The sequence below is a fragment of the Akebia trifoliata genome, chromosome 8 (genome assembly GCF_017979445.1).
Source record: "Akebia trifoliata isolate Shusen 1 chromosome 8, ASM1797944v1, whole genome shotgun sequence".
Taxonomy (NCBI): domain Eukaryota; kingdom Viridiplantae; phylum Streptophyta; class Magnoliopsida; order Ranunculales; family Lardizabalaceae; genus Akebia; species Akebia trifoliata.
Genome location: NC_141382.1, coordinates 50,088,308 through 50,104,299, shown reverse-complemented (window position 1 = coordinate 50,104,299; position 15,992 = coordinate 50,088,308). Strand labels below are relative to the sequence as shown.

At 33.8% G+C, this 15,992-nt stretch overlaps 1 protein-coding gene across 2 annotated transcripts; it reads left to right on the top strand.

Annotated features, from left to right (window-relative positions):
• The first annotated feature begins 8,623 nt into the window (after positions 1-8,623).
• On the top strand, positions 8,624-15,515 carry LOC147397541 (nucleotide-sugar uncharacterized transporter 2-like). 2 transcript variants are annotated; one of them, XM_086449290.1, is made up of 7 exons: positions 8,624-8,911; positions 12,992-13,143; positions 13,251-13,459; positions 13,544-13,637; positions 14,262-14,428; positions 14,542-14,712; positions 14,980-15,515. In XM_086449290.1, the coding sequence occupies exons 1-7, from the start codon at positions 8,827-8,829 to the stop codon at positions 15,263-15,265; spliced, it is 1,164 nt and encodes a 387-aa protein (XP_086305416.1). In that variant the 5' UTR covers positions 8,624-8,826; the 3' UTR covers positions 15,266-15,515. The 2 variants fall into 2 exon arrangements, with proteins under 2 accessions (XP_086305416.1, XP_086305414.1); XM_086449288.1 differs by lacking the exon at positions 8,624-8,911 and adding an exon at positions 10,042-10,443.
• Positions 15,516-15,992: the final 477 nt, after the last annotated feature.

Genomic DNA, 15,992 nt, shown 5'->3' with positions numbered 1-15,992 from the left:
AAAAAAAAATTATGTTCCACCTCTAGCCCTTTCTTTTAGAATTGTTATACGTAGGATTCATTTTCTGATTTGATGGGCTGAAATGATAGAAGGAAATGCTGTTAAGGCTTAAGACTGCCAACTCTTAGATTTACGTGGTCTCAATTTGGCACAAGTCCAATATGAATGCTCGGTGGCTCCATCTTCCATGTTAGTACCTGAAGCCACATCCTTAGATCAAAGGAGCAGATGGGCTTTTGGTGCGCCATGGTTCTGCATGATAATCCTCAACTTTTGGTGGTTGAGCACCCCCTCCCTGTGCAGATCTGAAGTATATAAGCTAGACTCCTTATTTTCCTCTTATGGCTAGCTATCTACTATGCATGAATTGCTTTACTAATGTTGTTTGCACGAGTGTGAAATGCGAAAGAGAATGTAGGTTATGTGATCAAATAGGGCAATGGACTCCCTAGGTAACCTGTATTTCCATTCCCACGCACATGGCATTATATAATTTGTTCCTCAAACAGTGTGGTCTAATGAGGGTTGGGCCTTGTATAAGTTCATTTTTTTATATTAATGATCGGTAGGGTTCTATGAATAACGGATATCTAGATAAAACTAGTAGAAAATTTATTTAAAAACCTAAATTGAGAGGTTAACTAACTATATTTTTTTAAATTTAATTTATGAACAAAATTGTGAAAGCCCCTTGAATGTTAAGAGAGACTATGAAGAACAAATATTTAAAAAAATGTATTTTTATTTTATTTAATAATTTGGGTGTAACCAACTCCCTAGTGGTGTGCAACTAGTCGGTTTCAAATTTAAGTTTTTTAAAGTATTATCCTAGGCGTGTCAATGGGGTTTGTTCCAGTTTGGTTCTTAAGAAACTTATAACCATAATCATTAATTTTTTTTCTGTTCCGTTTCTGGCTCTACAATAAGTGGAATTGGATTTGCCAAAAAACACGGGTACCCATCGATTTTGATTATCAAGAATTGAATGGTAAAAATATATATTTTAAATCATTATAAAGTTTTTTTATTTTATTTTAAATATTACATATTATGTACAAAGTAACAATTCAATTATAATTTGTTTTACTAGGGTGTTTTTTTTCTTTCAAAAATTAAAATTCCAACTTCTCGGTTAGTAATAAACTTCTAGAGGAGATGGTACATTTTAAGTTCCAATGCATAGTTTTATTTCCTGGCACCCACGGGTACCCATTGGAAATAATCTAATGGTTATGGCTCCTATTAGTTTGATTCTATTTTAGATCTGATTCTAATTAATTTCAATAAAAAAACAATTGGAATTGAGGTTTTTGATTTTGGCTCCAGATAAATGGGTGCCCATTGACACCCTTACATTATCCTAAATAATTTGGGCTAAAATTTTCTTATGGAGTTATGCCATCATTTACCAAATAAAATTAATTGATGGTCTTGTACTGGCAAAGGCCCTTCCTAAGATATTATGAAATTTAATTTGACATGAGGATCGTACCCCTAGCCCTCCTAGTTTTGGTGAATACTTGATATACTCCTCCCTCACACTGATAACATACCCACCCTGGCATGGTTTTGGTGGATTAGACTACTTTTTCTATCAAATATCTTCGTTGTTGCTTGTAAATTAAGAGAACTTCTATTGCCACACCAACCTTTTCTTGTATCATCCTTATAATTTGTTCCCGCAATAGTTTAATTATCACACAAAAACTCAACTCAGACTTTTGTTTTGTTTTATTTTATTTTAATTTTTAGTTAAGGGTATTTATCTTTACTATTATAATGAGAGAAGGCGGAGTAGAAGTGGTTTGACACTAAAATTTGGAATTCAAAAATGTCCCCACTGCAACATTTAAATTTAATATAATTAAAGGTCATTTTAGTCAAAAATCAAGAAAATTGCAATACCACATCTTTAAAATCACTTTGGTTAATTTTCAAATTTACAAAATATCATTTTTACTATATGATCTTCAAAATCACCTTTTAATTAATATTTTAAATTACAAATAAGTCCTTCCAATACATGTGCCTTTGCACAGCGTGGATTTGTGTTGAAATGAAGTCGGTTTTTTGGCAGGGTGAAGTGGATTAACAAAGATTTGAAATTTTATGGTTATGGGTCAGTCCGCTTGGGTTGGATTTCTTTGGAAGACAGATGGATGTGAGCGGACTGGTAATGAAGATTGAAGTGCAGAGATGATAGTTGTAGGGGAAATAGAGAACACAATTTATTGCTTTTGTATTACGATCCCAAAGAAATATGGGCTTAACATTTCACACAATTTATTGTTTTTTCAACATTCAAACATCAAAGAGATTAGGATTTAAAGAGAGAGGTTGATGATGATGATACGTTTTGGTAAGGAGTCCAATAAAATATTTTGTATAATATCTGAAATATTGTTGATTTTTTTCAAAACTTTTTCAAATTTATCTGAATTAACCAAATTGAACCCTTGTCAAATAATTATGGAATCTGAACTTTGTCACTATACTTATGAAGGGTAAATTACACTTTTACGGTTTGGCATAAATCTACGTTGGCCCCTAACATTTTTGACAATTGCATTTACCTCCCATATCACCAAAAGGGGATTACTGTTCCAAATGTTAATTTAGTGAAACAAATTACTATTAAGTTGATAATTTGCAAATAATATGTTATTTTTTATAAGGAATTTTTTATTATTATAAAGATTTTGAAATATTTTTTGAACCGATGGGTACCTGTAATTTTTGGTGGTTCCAATTCTGATTCCACGTATTTTAAAACCGGAATTGAAAAATATAGTAGTTATGGGTTTAATTTTCATAGGAATCGAATCGGAACAGAGCCATTGCTACCCCTAACTAGAATTACATTTTAAAAATATTAAAATATTTTTATAAAAAGTAAAAAATCATTTTTTAATAATTTCATTGACGAGAAGTAGATGTGAGTCCATTAGACAATTCTATGTAGGGCTTAAAATGGGTCGGGTTCGGTCCAGAATTGAGTATATTCATATCTAGAGCCAATTTTTTTTATTCCGATCATATTAACTAAACAATATCCAAACCATTTGCTTTCACTAAATCCGGATCCGACATGACTGGACTATTTGATTCTAATTGGTCAGGTCAGGTAATTTCGGATCATCCAACACTTTTTTGCTATATTTCTTCTCTGATTGCTATATTATTATTATTTTATATTTAATAAGAATTCATGTTGTATTTTGAAAAATCTAAAAATATATTTTCAAAGCAAACTTATCATTCAGATTAGGAAGATATAAGGATGGAGTCATATCTAACCGGGATCCGACTCAAGTCAAGGGATATCAACCCATATTCAACTCATTTTTTTTGTTCAGGTTTATTCCGAAGATCCAAACCCACTAAATTCAGATTTGGGTCACTCAGATTTCAAATAAAATCTGACCCATTTTATGTCCTAATTCTAGGGAGGTAAATACAATTGTTAAAATGTTAAGAGGTCAACATAAAATTATGCCAAATTTTAGGGGTTAAAGTGTAATTTATCCTTTATAAAAAGAGTCGCAATCCATAACAGTATCCGTTCCTATAACAATAATGACGTTTCCATCAATATATTCAAAAAAATACTTCAAAGGGTCAAATATCTAAATAAAATATAATCATAGATGATTTATATATTTTAGAAGCATTAGGACTTGATGGAATCCAAATATTGTACTTATGGGGTGTAGGCTGGGCATATATACATACAATGTGGGAAGAATGTTACAGATATGTTTCTGGTTATAAGGGAGTGTGTTATAAAGCGTTTTATACTTCGAAGAGGCCCAGAGACATTATTTTGAAGACCCAACATGTTTGTCCTCGTGTACAGGATCATCACGTTCATCATTCCATTGAAGACAAACACATTCGGCATTTTATTGAAGACCAATTCTCCGAAGGAAATGAAAATTATAATGGAAATCAATGTTGCAAAATATGGTGGTCTTGTGTATTTTTTAGATTTGTGATTGTGTTGTAAATGAGATTAGCAATAGTTGTGAGTGTGGGGTTTCAAACAATAATGATTAAATGATTAAGGGTCGAAAACAAAAATGAAGAATAAAAGAAAATTGAATATTACTGATTTGAAATTCAAGGTAAACTGTAGTCACAAAATATAAATTCTGCCAATTTATGTTTGTGCTTCAATCATTTATTCCTTATCATTAAAATAATCAAAAATGGAAATTTCAAAGTTCATCAAAACCTCCATCTCTATCTTTGTTAGAAATATAGTCTTCCTCTTCACCTTCGTATCATCCCTTCTAATTAACTATACTCTCGAGAACCATCGTCACCTCCGTATGGTTCTTTCTACTTAATCTCTTTAAGCTTTTCACTTGCCTTCTATACTTCATTGATTGGGATGTTGTTGTGGTGTCTCACACCCAACAATAGTGTCATCAATCATAAGTTGTTTCAAAGCACAATCATTTCATATCTGACTATAGCTTGTGTTCGCGAGAAATGCCCCTGTAAAAAAGCAAATTCTCCTTTAGAAGTTTTAGAACGTAATCCTTGCAATACACGAATTGAACCAAAATGGAGATCCTATTAGAGCCCATGTGGCGTTTTGGCCTTATTGACCTCCGTGATTTTAGTTTCAAAATTGCACGTGGATTCTATAATATAATAGATATCAATCATAAATGGAAATCCAATATCATTAGAATTATATTCTTTAAGAAATTAGTAGGAGACCTTAATGGATATTAAACTTACTAAAAGAATTAATCTAGACCCTCAACCTTCATCTATAAAAGGGATTGGCTAACCCTATATTAAAGTTGTTGAAAGGACACGAAACGTTGACATAAAAAAAGTGATATCCATTGATCACAAAAAACTTAGCCAATCGAAATAAAGAGAAGGGAGAAGGTGAATCTAGAAGAAAAGACCAATCCAATTGAGATTTTGCAAAACACGAGGAAAAAAGAGATTAAATGGAGCATATTCAAAAATATTGGATTAAAAGTTTAGCAATGGCACAAGGTAAGTAATGATAACTTGAGCTAGATTTTGTTTATGAATGATTGTTTGAGATATACGATTGATTGATTCTATTGGGACAAAATAGTAGTCATGTTGAGATTTGAATGTATAAAATAATCAACAAACCTAACAATGATAAAATAATAAAAATAAATGGAGAAAGGTATAGAATAGAAATATTTATGAAAAAGTGATCGACTTTTGACGAACTTACGATTCCGGCTCATCGTTCATATTAATTACCAAAACGTGAACAATAACGAATTCGGAGGTTTTTAAAGTGACTATTTCATAGGTTTAAAGTAACAATTTCACTTTGAAGCTACGAAATTGTTACTTTAAACCTGTGAAATAGTCACTTTGTTCTAAATAATGGCGATTTTTCTATTTTTTGCTAAAATCTCAAATGGGCTCTTTGTTTTAATTGTAACAAGAGCACCCTTTTCTCCAAGGTAATTCCCTTAAACATCGATAAATCCTAAAAGAGCATAATGACACCATCAAACTTGGAAGAAGAAACCCAATCTATAGGAATAAAGAAAATTTGAAGTTAAAAAAAATATATAAAAGTAAAGGACCTCTCTAATTTGATAAACCTTAATTGTGACACTTTTTTTTTAAAAATTTTACTATAAAAGAGAAAACTATCTTAACCTTCTTATTCATGATAGAAAATAATTGTCAGACATTGATAGGTTAAAACTAGACATTTAGATCAAAATCATCATCATTGAAGTCATGTCCAAAGATTTGGGGTTGACTAAACGAATCATGAAGCATTTGATGTTAGCATTCGCTTCTTTTCATTTTTTTTGCACTTGAATAAAATTGTGGCATTTTTTATTGTACTATATCATTTTCCCATGATCTTTTTTCCAAGGAATTAAAATTTTCTTGAAACGAATTTCCTAGCTATCATTTTTGGATTAAGTTTGTGTGATTGCTGTTGTAGGCATTGGATTCAAGATGAGCAATTTTTACAAAAGGATTTTAGTGCTCGGGTCAATGATTACAAATCCCTAATAAATAAATAAAAAATTTCTTAAAGAGGTGATTGAAATTTTGTAGGATAAGGTTAAGGAATTAAGAGATGTGGAAGGGAATAAGATGAAAGGAGAAGATTGTCGATATACATGGTCGCCCTGCGATTAGAAAAAAAATAAAAAATAAAAAAAAATTGGCAGATGGTATCTAGAATTCTTATATCATTAGGCAATTTCCAGAAAAAAAAAAAAAAAGAAAAAACAAAGAACAATTTTTAGAACCTTTATAGATTTATTTATTTTTTACTTCATTTTTATGTGGGAGTTCTCCAATTATTGTGGTTCTGATACTCTTTCTCTTTTTCTTTTTTTTTCTTTGTTTGCAATGGAATGGAGAGTTGACTCTATTGGGGTATAAAATTTAAGCTAGTATTTAAACAATAATGATAGGAAATGTTGATAGGCCATGATTTTAATATTTTCTCTTTTACTCCTTTAACTCATTTTATTATTTTTCATCTTCTAACCCTTAACTTCAAAAAAAAAAAAATACCCCTAATTTTATTTTTTCTATTGTTACCCCCTAAATCCAAAAGAGGGTGCCTACGACACAAGTGAACTGTAGTATATAAGGAATGGACAGTAAACCAGTGCAAGTGATCAATAAATGAAGAATGATTGAGTTAGATGGATATCAAAACCAACCAATACCAAAATTGATCCCACAATTGTAGAAGAATTAAAACACTTCTGTCGCCACAAATGTGTTTGATGGCCACAAAAGTCCACAACCTAGTCTTTAACACTTGCCTTCATGTTTACCTTAGAAACTACGGCAATGATGACTTCATTTGTTTCTACTAGATTGACATTAGGCTTAAGATCATTCCTTAAATTGGATTAATTTTGACTGGGTTAAATACTGATCAGGGCCAACCTAGCTAGAATATGACCTATTGACCAAATTTTTGTTGATTTTCTTAGATCCATGACTTGTATTGGAGATTGTTTGGGCTTTCATAGATCCATCAAGTGAGAAATAGGAGTTCGAACACCACTACAACAATGACCCTTGTTTACTCCCCCCACCCCCACCCAACACACACCCACACACACACACACACAAAGTTAAAACTTGCAGCCAAACAGGGCCCACTTAATTTGAGGAATAAGGGACAGCCAGTCAAACAAAGCCGACATGAAATCAGAAATCAAATATCAAAGACAAGAGAACATAACTTCCGTGGGTCTTCGGTAAATATGTCCTCATACCCTTGGCCAAAATTACTCGGGCCTACATTTCCCTCTCCTCAGTTTAAAAAATGAAATTATTCCCATTTTCTATTTGACTACGAGGAACACATATGATGGTGTGCATGGGTCCAAGGTTTGTGGGACATGCAATTTGAAATGTTACATAAAAGCACATGGCATCTTCAATGCTCAACGCCCATGTGTCTCCACATTGATCTCTGACAATTCTTTTGATTATGATAAGGAAGAAGTGCAATTGCAGAGGACACTTGCATATATCCATCACTCTATCTCGAGGAGTCATGAAAATAATCTTTAGCTCATTTCATCTCAAATCTTAGATCTTAGAATCAATTAGTAAAATGGTCTAAATCATGTAATCACCTAACAGTCAGATCATATCTTTAAATATAATCAAATAAAATTTCACATAAAAGTAAAACTTGACTTGAACATTATAATGAGTCACAAATATTCCTTCAAACTGAAAAAAATGATCAAAGAAGAAGAATATGGTGCCTTATATCTTGTAGCAATCATCTCGAGTTTTGTAGATGAGGATTTTAACCATTCCCTTCCACTAGTAAGCACACTTGTGCATCACAACCTAGAGTAAGCAAAAAAATCATAAACATCCGATTTAAGCCAAAACTTGAATTGACGCATAGATCAATCCGTAGTATTAATTAGACATACCCCACTATATGCATCATGGATTGTGGACTTAGGACCGGAGATAGGATTTTCTTGTAGTGGATGCAATAGTTAATGATACACTTGAAGAGATTGAAGATGAAACGTTTTGGGGAGAAATTCAAAAGTTTTTTACTTGGAAGTTGAATAAAAAGATATTTAAGTTATTTTCAATTAATCTATGAGATAAGGCCCAGCCAAGAGGCAATGTTATCTTTAAAAAAGAATGAGTGGTGGGGGCAAAAATTAGAGCGAGGTGAGGGGGTGGGGCATGTAATTAGTTGAAAATAACAAGGGTATCTCAGAGTTATGTGTGGGCCTCTTCACCTTAGGAGAGCTGTCACAATAGGACAGATGTAGGGTCATGTAATAAATGTGTAAACCTGTACACGATCCAATTTGGTGAACCAATAAGCATAATTGGTTAACTTTGTCTCTACTTAACGGTCACTTTGCTTGAAGAGGAAGAGCACGAGTGCAACGTTCACGGTTCACCTAACGCTGTCATGGGACAAGGAACAACTTCATATGATTACAATTTTGCTCTCTAACGTTTATAGCGAATCTGATACACTTGTCACATTTATTTACAGCTGCCATGATAAATATTAGGCCAACCTTTGTAGATCTAAACACCAAAACTCAATGTGGCCTGATTGATGATTCTAAGTTTCTAGACCAACTTTTTCCTGTAACACCCTTGTTAGTCTGTCTTTTTCACCAACAATTCTTTTCTTTTATTCCTCTTAAAATCCAAATTGAGAGAGAGAGAGAGGTCTTGAATAGGTGAATGGATTTCAAAGAGAAGATGAATAAGAACTTTTACGAGTTCGAAGACGAGGAATGATTTTTTTTTTTCTTTTAGATTCTAAGAAGAATGGTTTTTGAGTTTCTAAGGGAGGGAGGGAGAGAGGTGCTTTGTCATGGTAGTCGAGAGGTTATCCATTGTTGGCAGGGTTTAGGTACTCTCCTTTTATTTCTTTCATTCTTCCTCTCTCTTGTTAAACTTTGTTTACTTAATTTTTTTCTTTGATCTTTATTATAATTTTTTGTTTAGAAGAAAACACAAGAAGAAGAATTAAGGGTAGATATATAGTGTGTATTTATGTCCTTATGTGTTCTTCCATACATAATTACATTAATTCGAGTATTATTACAAGAAGTAGTCAATGTGATAAAGTAAGTTCTCAAAAATCGGTTAAATAGAATCTTGATCATCTTCAATTCATGGTCCTAACCATCAGATTTGTCAATAATTTTCTAAAGCATCGTTTGTAGTATAACAAATCTTGATCAATTCGGTTAATATCTTACAGGATTTTGTTAATGTGTGCTCTTAGGACAAATATTAAAGTGCATTAAATACACCTTGAAAACAAGTACAACGAAAATATTTTTAGGGTAGTTTCAGTACAAAAATCAGATCTCAGGACATTTAACAAAATCTTATCTTATATTTGTCGCAACAACTTTTTTATCATTGCATCCCAAATTGTATAAAATTAAGTATTGCATGCAATCACAATAATGAAAATGTCGGTACCAAAAACAAAAAAGTCGACATCTTTGATTTGCCTTGCTGTGATGATGTAAAGTAGGTTATATAAAATGCAGATATTAGAGCATCTCACATCAAAAATTAAATGATGTGAACATCCTTGTCTGGTAATTTTTAAAGAGAATTGCTATTGCCACACAAACTTTGCTGATACCACACCAATGCTTATATAAATCATCTAAAAATGCACTAAATTGAGGTGCCATTAGCAAAAGTTGGTGTGGCAAAAGCAGATCTCTTTTCAAAAGTTAGTGAATTCATCACTTTTATAATCAATAAATTCATTGCTATATATATATATATATATATATATATATATGAATTCGTAAATATTAAAAATGATTAGTTCACAAGAATGATGAATACATGTTTTAAGAAATAAAATGAATATTGAACACATGAAATGAAGATTCACCCAAAATATAATTAATGTTGGTGTGGCAATATAAATTTTGTCCCAAGGGAAAGACGCGTGTAGTGGAGGTGTAGAACGCACCATGGTACATATTAGATTAGATATAAGGATAAATGAGTAAATAGAAAAATAGAGAATACGAAATAACTGAATTTGTCACTAAGTTTGCTCCACTCAACTCAACTGTCGGCGGGTGTGCGCGTGATTCCTTCAATCTCTCCGTCTTTCCGCACTTTCGACAACTTCTTCCTCTCCCCATCACCTCTCTCTTAAACCTCACTCACGTGCCACCACCACCTCTCTCTCTCTCTCTCTCTCCTCCATTTTCTTTCTCTTTTACTTCCTCGAACTCTCTGCAATCTTCTCTCTCTCTCTCTCTCTCTCTCGCTCTCTCTGTGTGTATTTATGCAATTGAAGGTCTGTAAAAGCAATGCTGTGTAGCAGAAAGATGTTTAATTTCATTATTAGGAAAGATGTGAGAAAGATACTAAAGCGTAAGGACAGTGATGCAGGCGAGAGAGGTACATACATACATACATACATCTCCTCTCTCTCTCTCTAATTTTTCCCTGATTTTTGTTCTTTTTCTTTTCCCTGATTTTTGTTCTTTTTCTTCTTCTTCTTCTTCTGTTTTTCCCTGATTTCGCTATATTTCTCCCAGTTTTTGAAGATGAGGGTTTCTGGGGTTTCATTGATTTTAGTTCCAATGCAGCTTTTGCTTGTTTGGATGGCTTTTTTGAGCATGAAAACACATTTTTTCTGGTTCAAAATGATGATCTGAAGGGACAAATTCTCCCTTTTCTTCTTAAATTACAGGAAAAAAAAAAACAGGTTTTTGGGGGGTTTTATTTATTTTCTCTAGGGACGAAATTTTGGGTAAAAGAATGGTTTTTTTTTTCTTTTTTTCTTTTTTTCTTTTCTGTTAGTAATTTGGATAGAAGTGAAGTCTTCAGTGCTGTCAAGTCTCCTTTCATCCAAGGTCTTAAACACTCAAAATTTAGAACCCAAAGCCCTATTAGATTATTTTTTTTGAACCCAAAATTTACCCCTATTAGATTATATACTCAATTTTAGTGCAGAAACAGATCCCATTCAAACAAATACCCTCAAAAATGATAAAAATATTGTATGTGTATTGGATCACTTGTATACATATACTATAGGTGATTTCTCAAATTCTGTAATTTATCTTGAAAATTTGAATACCGTTTGCAAGATATTAAATTTCAATGCAGGGTATTGTTTGATCTCCAAAATGAAAACTTTCAACCTAGTTTGGAAAATAGGCTTCTTTCAAGGAAATGGAGACAACTGTCACCCCAGTCCAACGGGCCCTATGTTAAGTCCATGAAAAAGGTCCATAGCAGCTGGCCATTTTCTTGAGAGAGAGAGAGAGAGAGAGTGGTTGACCAGTCTTGGTAATCAGCTCTTGGCGATTGGGAGGAAAATTATCTTTTTAATTTAAGAAATTTTTTATTGATGCTCTAGGGAATGATAAAATAAGCATGAAAACATATTTATAACTCACCAAATATAATAGACGGCAATATAGAGGAATTGAGATCTTCTGTTAACAAAATATGGTGCAGAGCTGATGAATTAATGGCATGACACCATGTTTACTGAAAAAAAATACTTGATTGGTTTGGTGGAGACAAATTGAGGGTGAAGATGGTTAAGTGGTTAAATTTTTTGGATTTTACCATTTTCTTTGTACATGTGACATCATACCATTGGTTTGTCAACGTAACACAAATTTTCATTAATAAAAAATTCAGAGACAATATGAATTGAGATTTGTTGTTAACAAAATGCTCATGACATTTTGTAACACAATGGGCTCAGGTGCTAAAGGGCCCAACTATAAAAAAAAAATATACACAAAGTTATTATAATCACATACTATTTTAACTCCATAAAAGCAAAATACAAATTGCCACATATACCTACATATGCCGACATTTCCCATATGACCTGACACTTGATGGGTTGCCACCTGCCTAGTAAAACTCAACCTTCTTTCAAGCCTTCTCTTGTTGCTTTCTAGTATGGCTTCTCAGGAGTATCTACATATGTAACCTCAATTCAAACTCATTGTGCACCATTAAAGCCAATAGATACTAGGTTCATACATCTTTATCTATTTTTTAAATGATAAATACTAATTTTCAACTAATTAGAAAATAAATGATTAGATGAATGTGCTAGCAAGCTTATAATAATTCTTTTAAGCATGCATTCGACGCCTTAGCAACCTTCGAAACATTGATGAGAGAAATTCTGATGATTTTTTTTTTGTACTGGATAGAAGAGAGAAGGTTCCTTCTATAAATAAAGGAAACCCAACAAAGGCCTCTCCAGATGGTACTGTGTACCATAAACTGGATGACTAATAAGAGAGAGAATATGTATTCTTCAAAAAGACGTCTTAATGAAGAGTTCCAAACCTATAAAAAAAATGAAGAGTTCCAATTCCCATAGGTGTCACTTGGACGCCTTATGAAATACATTGATCCAGACGTTCTCCAACAGACTATGTTTGGATATAATTGGAATTGGTAAAATTGATCAAATCTCTTTTTTACTAAAAAATCATTAGAGCAAAGCCCACATGTGGGCCCATGGACCTTGCTCGTATCTTGTGACTTGAGCCTGGTCCTACATGGTGTGCGCTTGCATGCATGCGTGGTTTCAATGGTCCTTGCTCTATTTTATCCTCACTTAAGGTTTATGACCAAAGGAATTTAAAAACCACAAGAGCATTCTTTCCTTGGTCCAGGTTGGACCAAACATTTGAATACAGCTTCAACAAAGCTTTTTGGAGCTTTGATTTTCCAATCATCGAAGTGATTTCTCGATCAACCATATACATGGATCTCATGTCCATACTTCATAATATTAGACAAAACCTTAAGATGGAACAAGTGAGGCTTTAAACCTACTCATCACAATAATGCAGAAAAATAAATCATAAAAACCATATGATTAGAAGAGTGGTTCACAGGGATCAAACCCGCAACCTGCAAATCTGTATATCACTTACTGTTTCTTCTTTCCTCTTCAACACAGGGAGAGCATTGGAAGAATTGCGAGCTTCCTTGTTTAATGAGCTGCATACATCTGAAGGTGCAAAGCGTCAACAACAACGTTTATGTGGTCCAACAGTAGCACTTTCCTTCAATTTCTTTGTTTCTGTTGGAATCATCTTGATGAACAAATTGGTCCGGTCCCCCAACCTCTCCTATTTCAGTGTGATTTAGTAATGCCTCGGAGTTCAATAACAAGTTTTCTCGATTTTGATGGGCTGGAGTATTTGTATTTTTTTTAGGTGCTTGGGAAAGTTGGATTTAATTATCCGATCTTCCTCACATTCATCCACTATACATTGAGCTGGTTCTTGATGGCCATTCTCAATGCTCTCTCACTTCTCCCAGCGTCTCCTCCCTCAAAGTCAACTCCATTCTCTTCTTTACTAGCTCTTGGCATAGTCATGTCTCTCTCCAATGGCCTTGCTAATGTCAGTTTGAAGTATAATAGGTGAGATGTGACATCCCTGTTTAACACCACATGTTATTCTTACTGAAATTTGGTGATCCTTAACCTTAATATCTATATTTTCAGTGTGGGTTTCTATCAGATGGCTAAGATTGCTGTGACCCCAACCATCGTTCTTGCGGAATTTTTGTTCTTCAGGAAGTGTGTTTCCTATCAGAAGGTAACTGTTTCTTGATTTGATAATATGAGATGTCTTTTGCTCATTTCTATTTTTATATATGAAAGTCGGAGAAGGACATGACTGTGTGTTTCAAACAATGACTTTGTGAGGCTCGATTATCAGTGCATCTATACATGAATGAGGAAGTTCTAAAAGGATGTATATTGTATGTAAATAAGCTAGTATGAATAATTGAGGACATAATTTCTCTTATATAACTTCAATATCTTTCCAAAAACTTAATTTCTTTTTAGTTATTTAAAACTGTAGCACTTTTTATTAATTGGTATCTATGCATGGAACATGGGAGACTTTCTATACTCTTGAGAATTCCATCACATCGCTTACGTGGTCATTGGTCTGGATTTTTTGATTCCTTTTCTTTTAGACCTTTCAGATAGGCCTCTTGCTAAGACAGTTAGGATCATTTAAATAGTGTAATTCTTGGGCTATGGTCCATTACAAGGGTTGCCTAACATTTGGACATTCTGGATTGATGGCCATCTTTTGCACATATTGTATAACGGAAAGTTCTCTACACTTGTTGCTTTTATCAACACTATAAGAAGCATTGTGTTAGTCATCCCTGTATGTAATCGGGACCCTCATTACTGTATTTTTCAGGTATTAGCGCTTACTGTAGTATCTATTGGTGTGGCTGTGGCTACTGTTACCGATCTTCAATTCCACTTCTTTGGTGCTTGTGTAGCATTGGCATGGATTATACCTAGTGCAGTCAATAAGATCCTCTGGTCCAACCTACAACAGCAGGAGAATTGGACTGCCTTGGCGTATGTTCACTTTTCTGCCAAATTTCTTCATGTATTTTTTTGTTTTCTTTTCCTCAATGTTAGTTCCCGTACGATAACTTGTTCACATTTCTTAACGTGTAATTGTTGGGCAGGTTAATGTGGAAAACCACACCGATCACGTTGTTCTTTCTGGTGACTTTGATGCCTTGGCTTGATCCACCTGGCTTCCTCTCCTTCAATTGGAACTTCACTAACACATTGGCAATTGTCGTGTCGGCGGTTCTTGGCTTTTTGCTTCAGTGGTCAGGTGCTTTAGCACTTGGGTAAGTTACATTAGGTTTATACTGCTATAGAGTCTAAAGTCTTCTCTATTTCAAGGTTGAAAAACTGGTAAGTCAACCTTGATTCATAAATCTTTGACTCGATGTGGGTGTCTCATACCAAGTTTCCATGTTTCAAACATGGGGGTGCAAATAAACTACATTAGTTTATAGCCATATCTTTGAAAATTAATAATTGAGTTGATTTCCCAACATTGGGTTTCTTTATGTCCACTCTGAAATGTAGTGTCTCTTGCAAATGTTCCACAGGGCAACCTCGGCTACCACCCATGTTGTTCTTGGACAGTTCAAAACATGTGTCTTACTTCTTGGAGGCATCCTTCTCTTTGGTTCTAATCCTGGCACAACAAGTATCTGTGGGGCCATCACTGCCCTTGCTGGTATGTCTGTGTACACATATCTTAACTTGCATAATTCACAACACCAGCAAAACAAGACATCTCCTAGACAATCATCCTTCTCTTACGCGAAATCTAGACTAGCCAAAGAAAATGGTGACACTCATGATGGAAACTGTGGTGGAGAATCCGTTTAAGACAAGAAATAAATCTCACTTTGAGGATGACAATATGAAAATATTAACTAGTTACTACTTATCAGAAAAAAAATTAACTAATTACTGACCCAGTTTTTTTTTTTTTTTTTACACCTTTGTTTTATTCCAATCTTGAAAATGGATTTCCACAGTATGTTGCAGATCTATTACCTCTATGTTTATCCTAACCTTAAGGTACATGGTTTGTAAGTCTTGCAATGTAGATTTACAGAGTATTTGTTTTTCTTTAGACCTCAGATCACCCACATCTTTATGTAAGTGATGTCAATAGATTCCTAATGTGTGTCTACTAACTGTTACTATTTGGTGCTTAATTTTTTACGATAACTAATATTGCCAGACCAACTTTTTATTATAATACCCCATTAAATTAAATTAAATTGAATAAGTTGTCTAGGGTGAGGATAATCCTTTTATTTTCTCAATGATGACTACATTTCCATTTCCAAACCCTAGTTTAAAGGAAAATCTAAGAGGCTGTGGAAAAAGGGGAGAGTAGAGAGGGGAATGCAACAGCTGAAGCCCCTAGGTAAGGTAAGGGTTATGGTGTGCCGATAACATTTAATCATGGCTTGCCATTGGCACACTACTATTGACTTGTGACCTCACACGTCGGGCCAAAGACCCATGAGTCAAGTGTGCTCTGGGAAAGAGTTGGGGAAGGTAGAGAGAGAGAGAGAGAGAGAGAGAGAGAGCAACAGAGGGA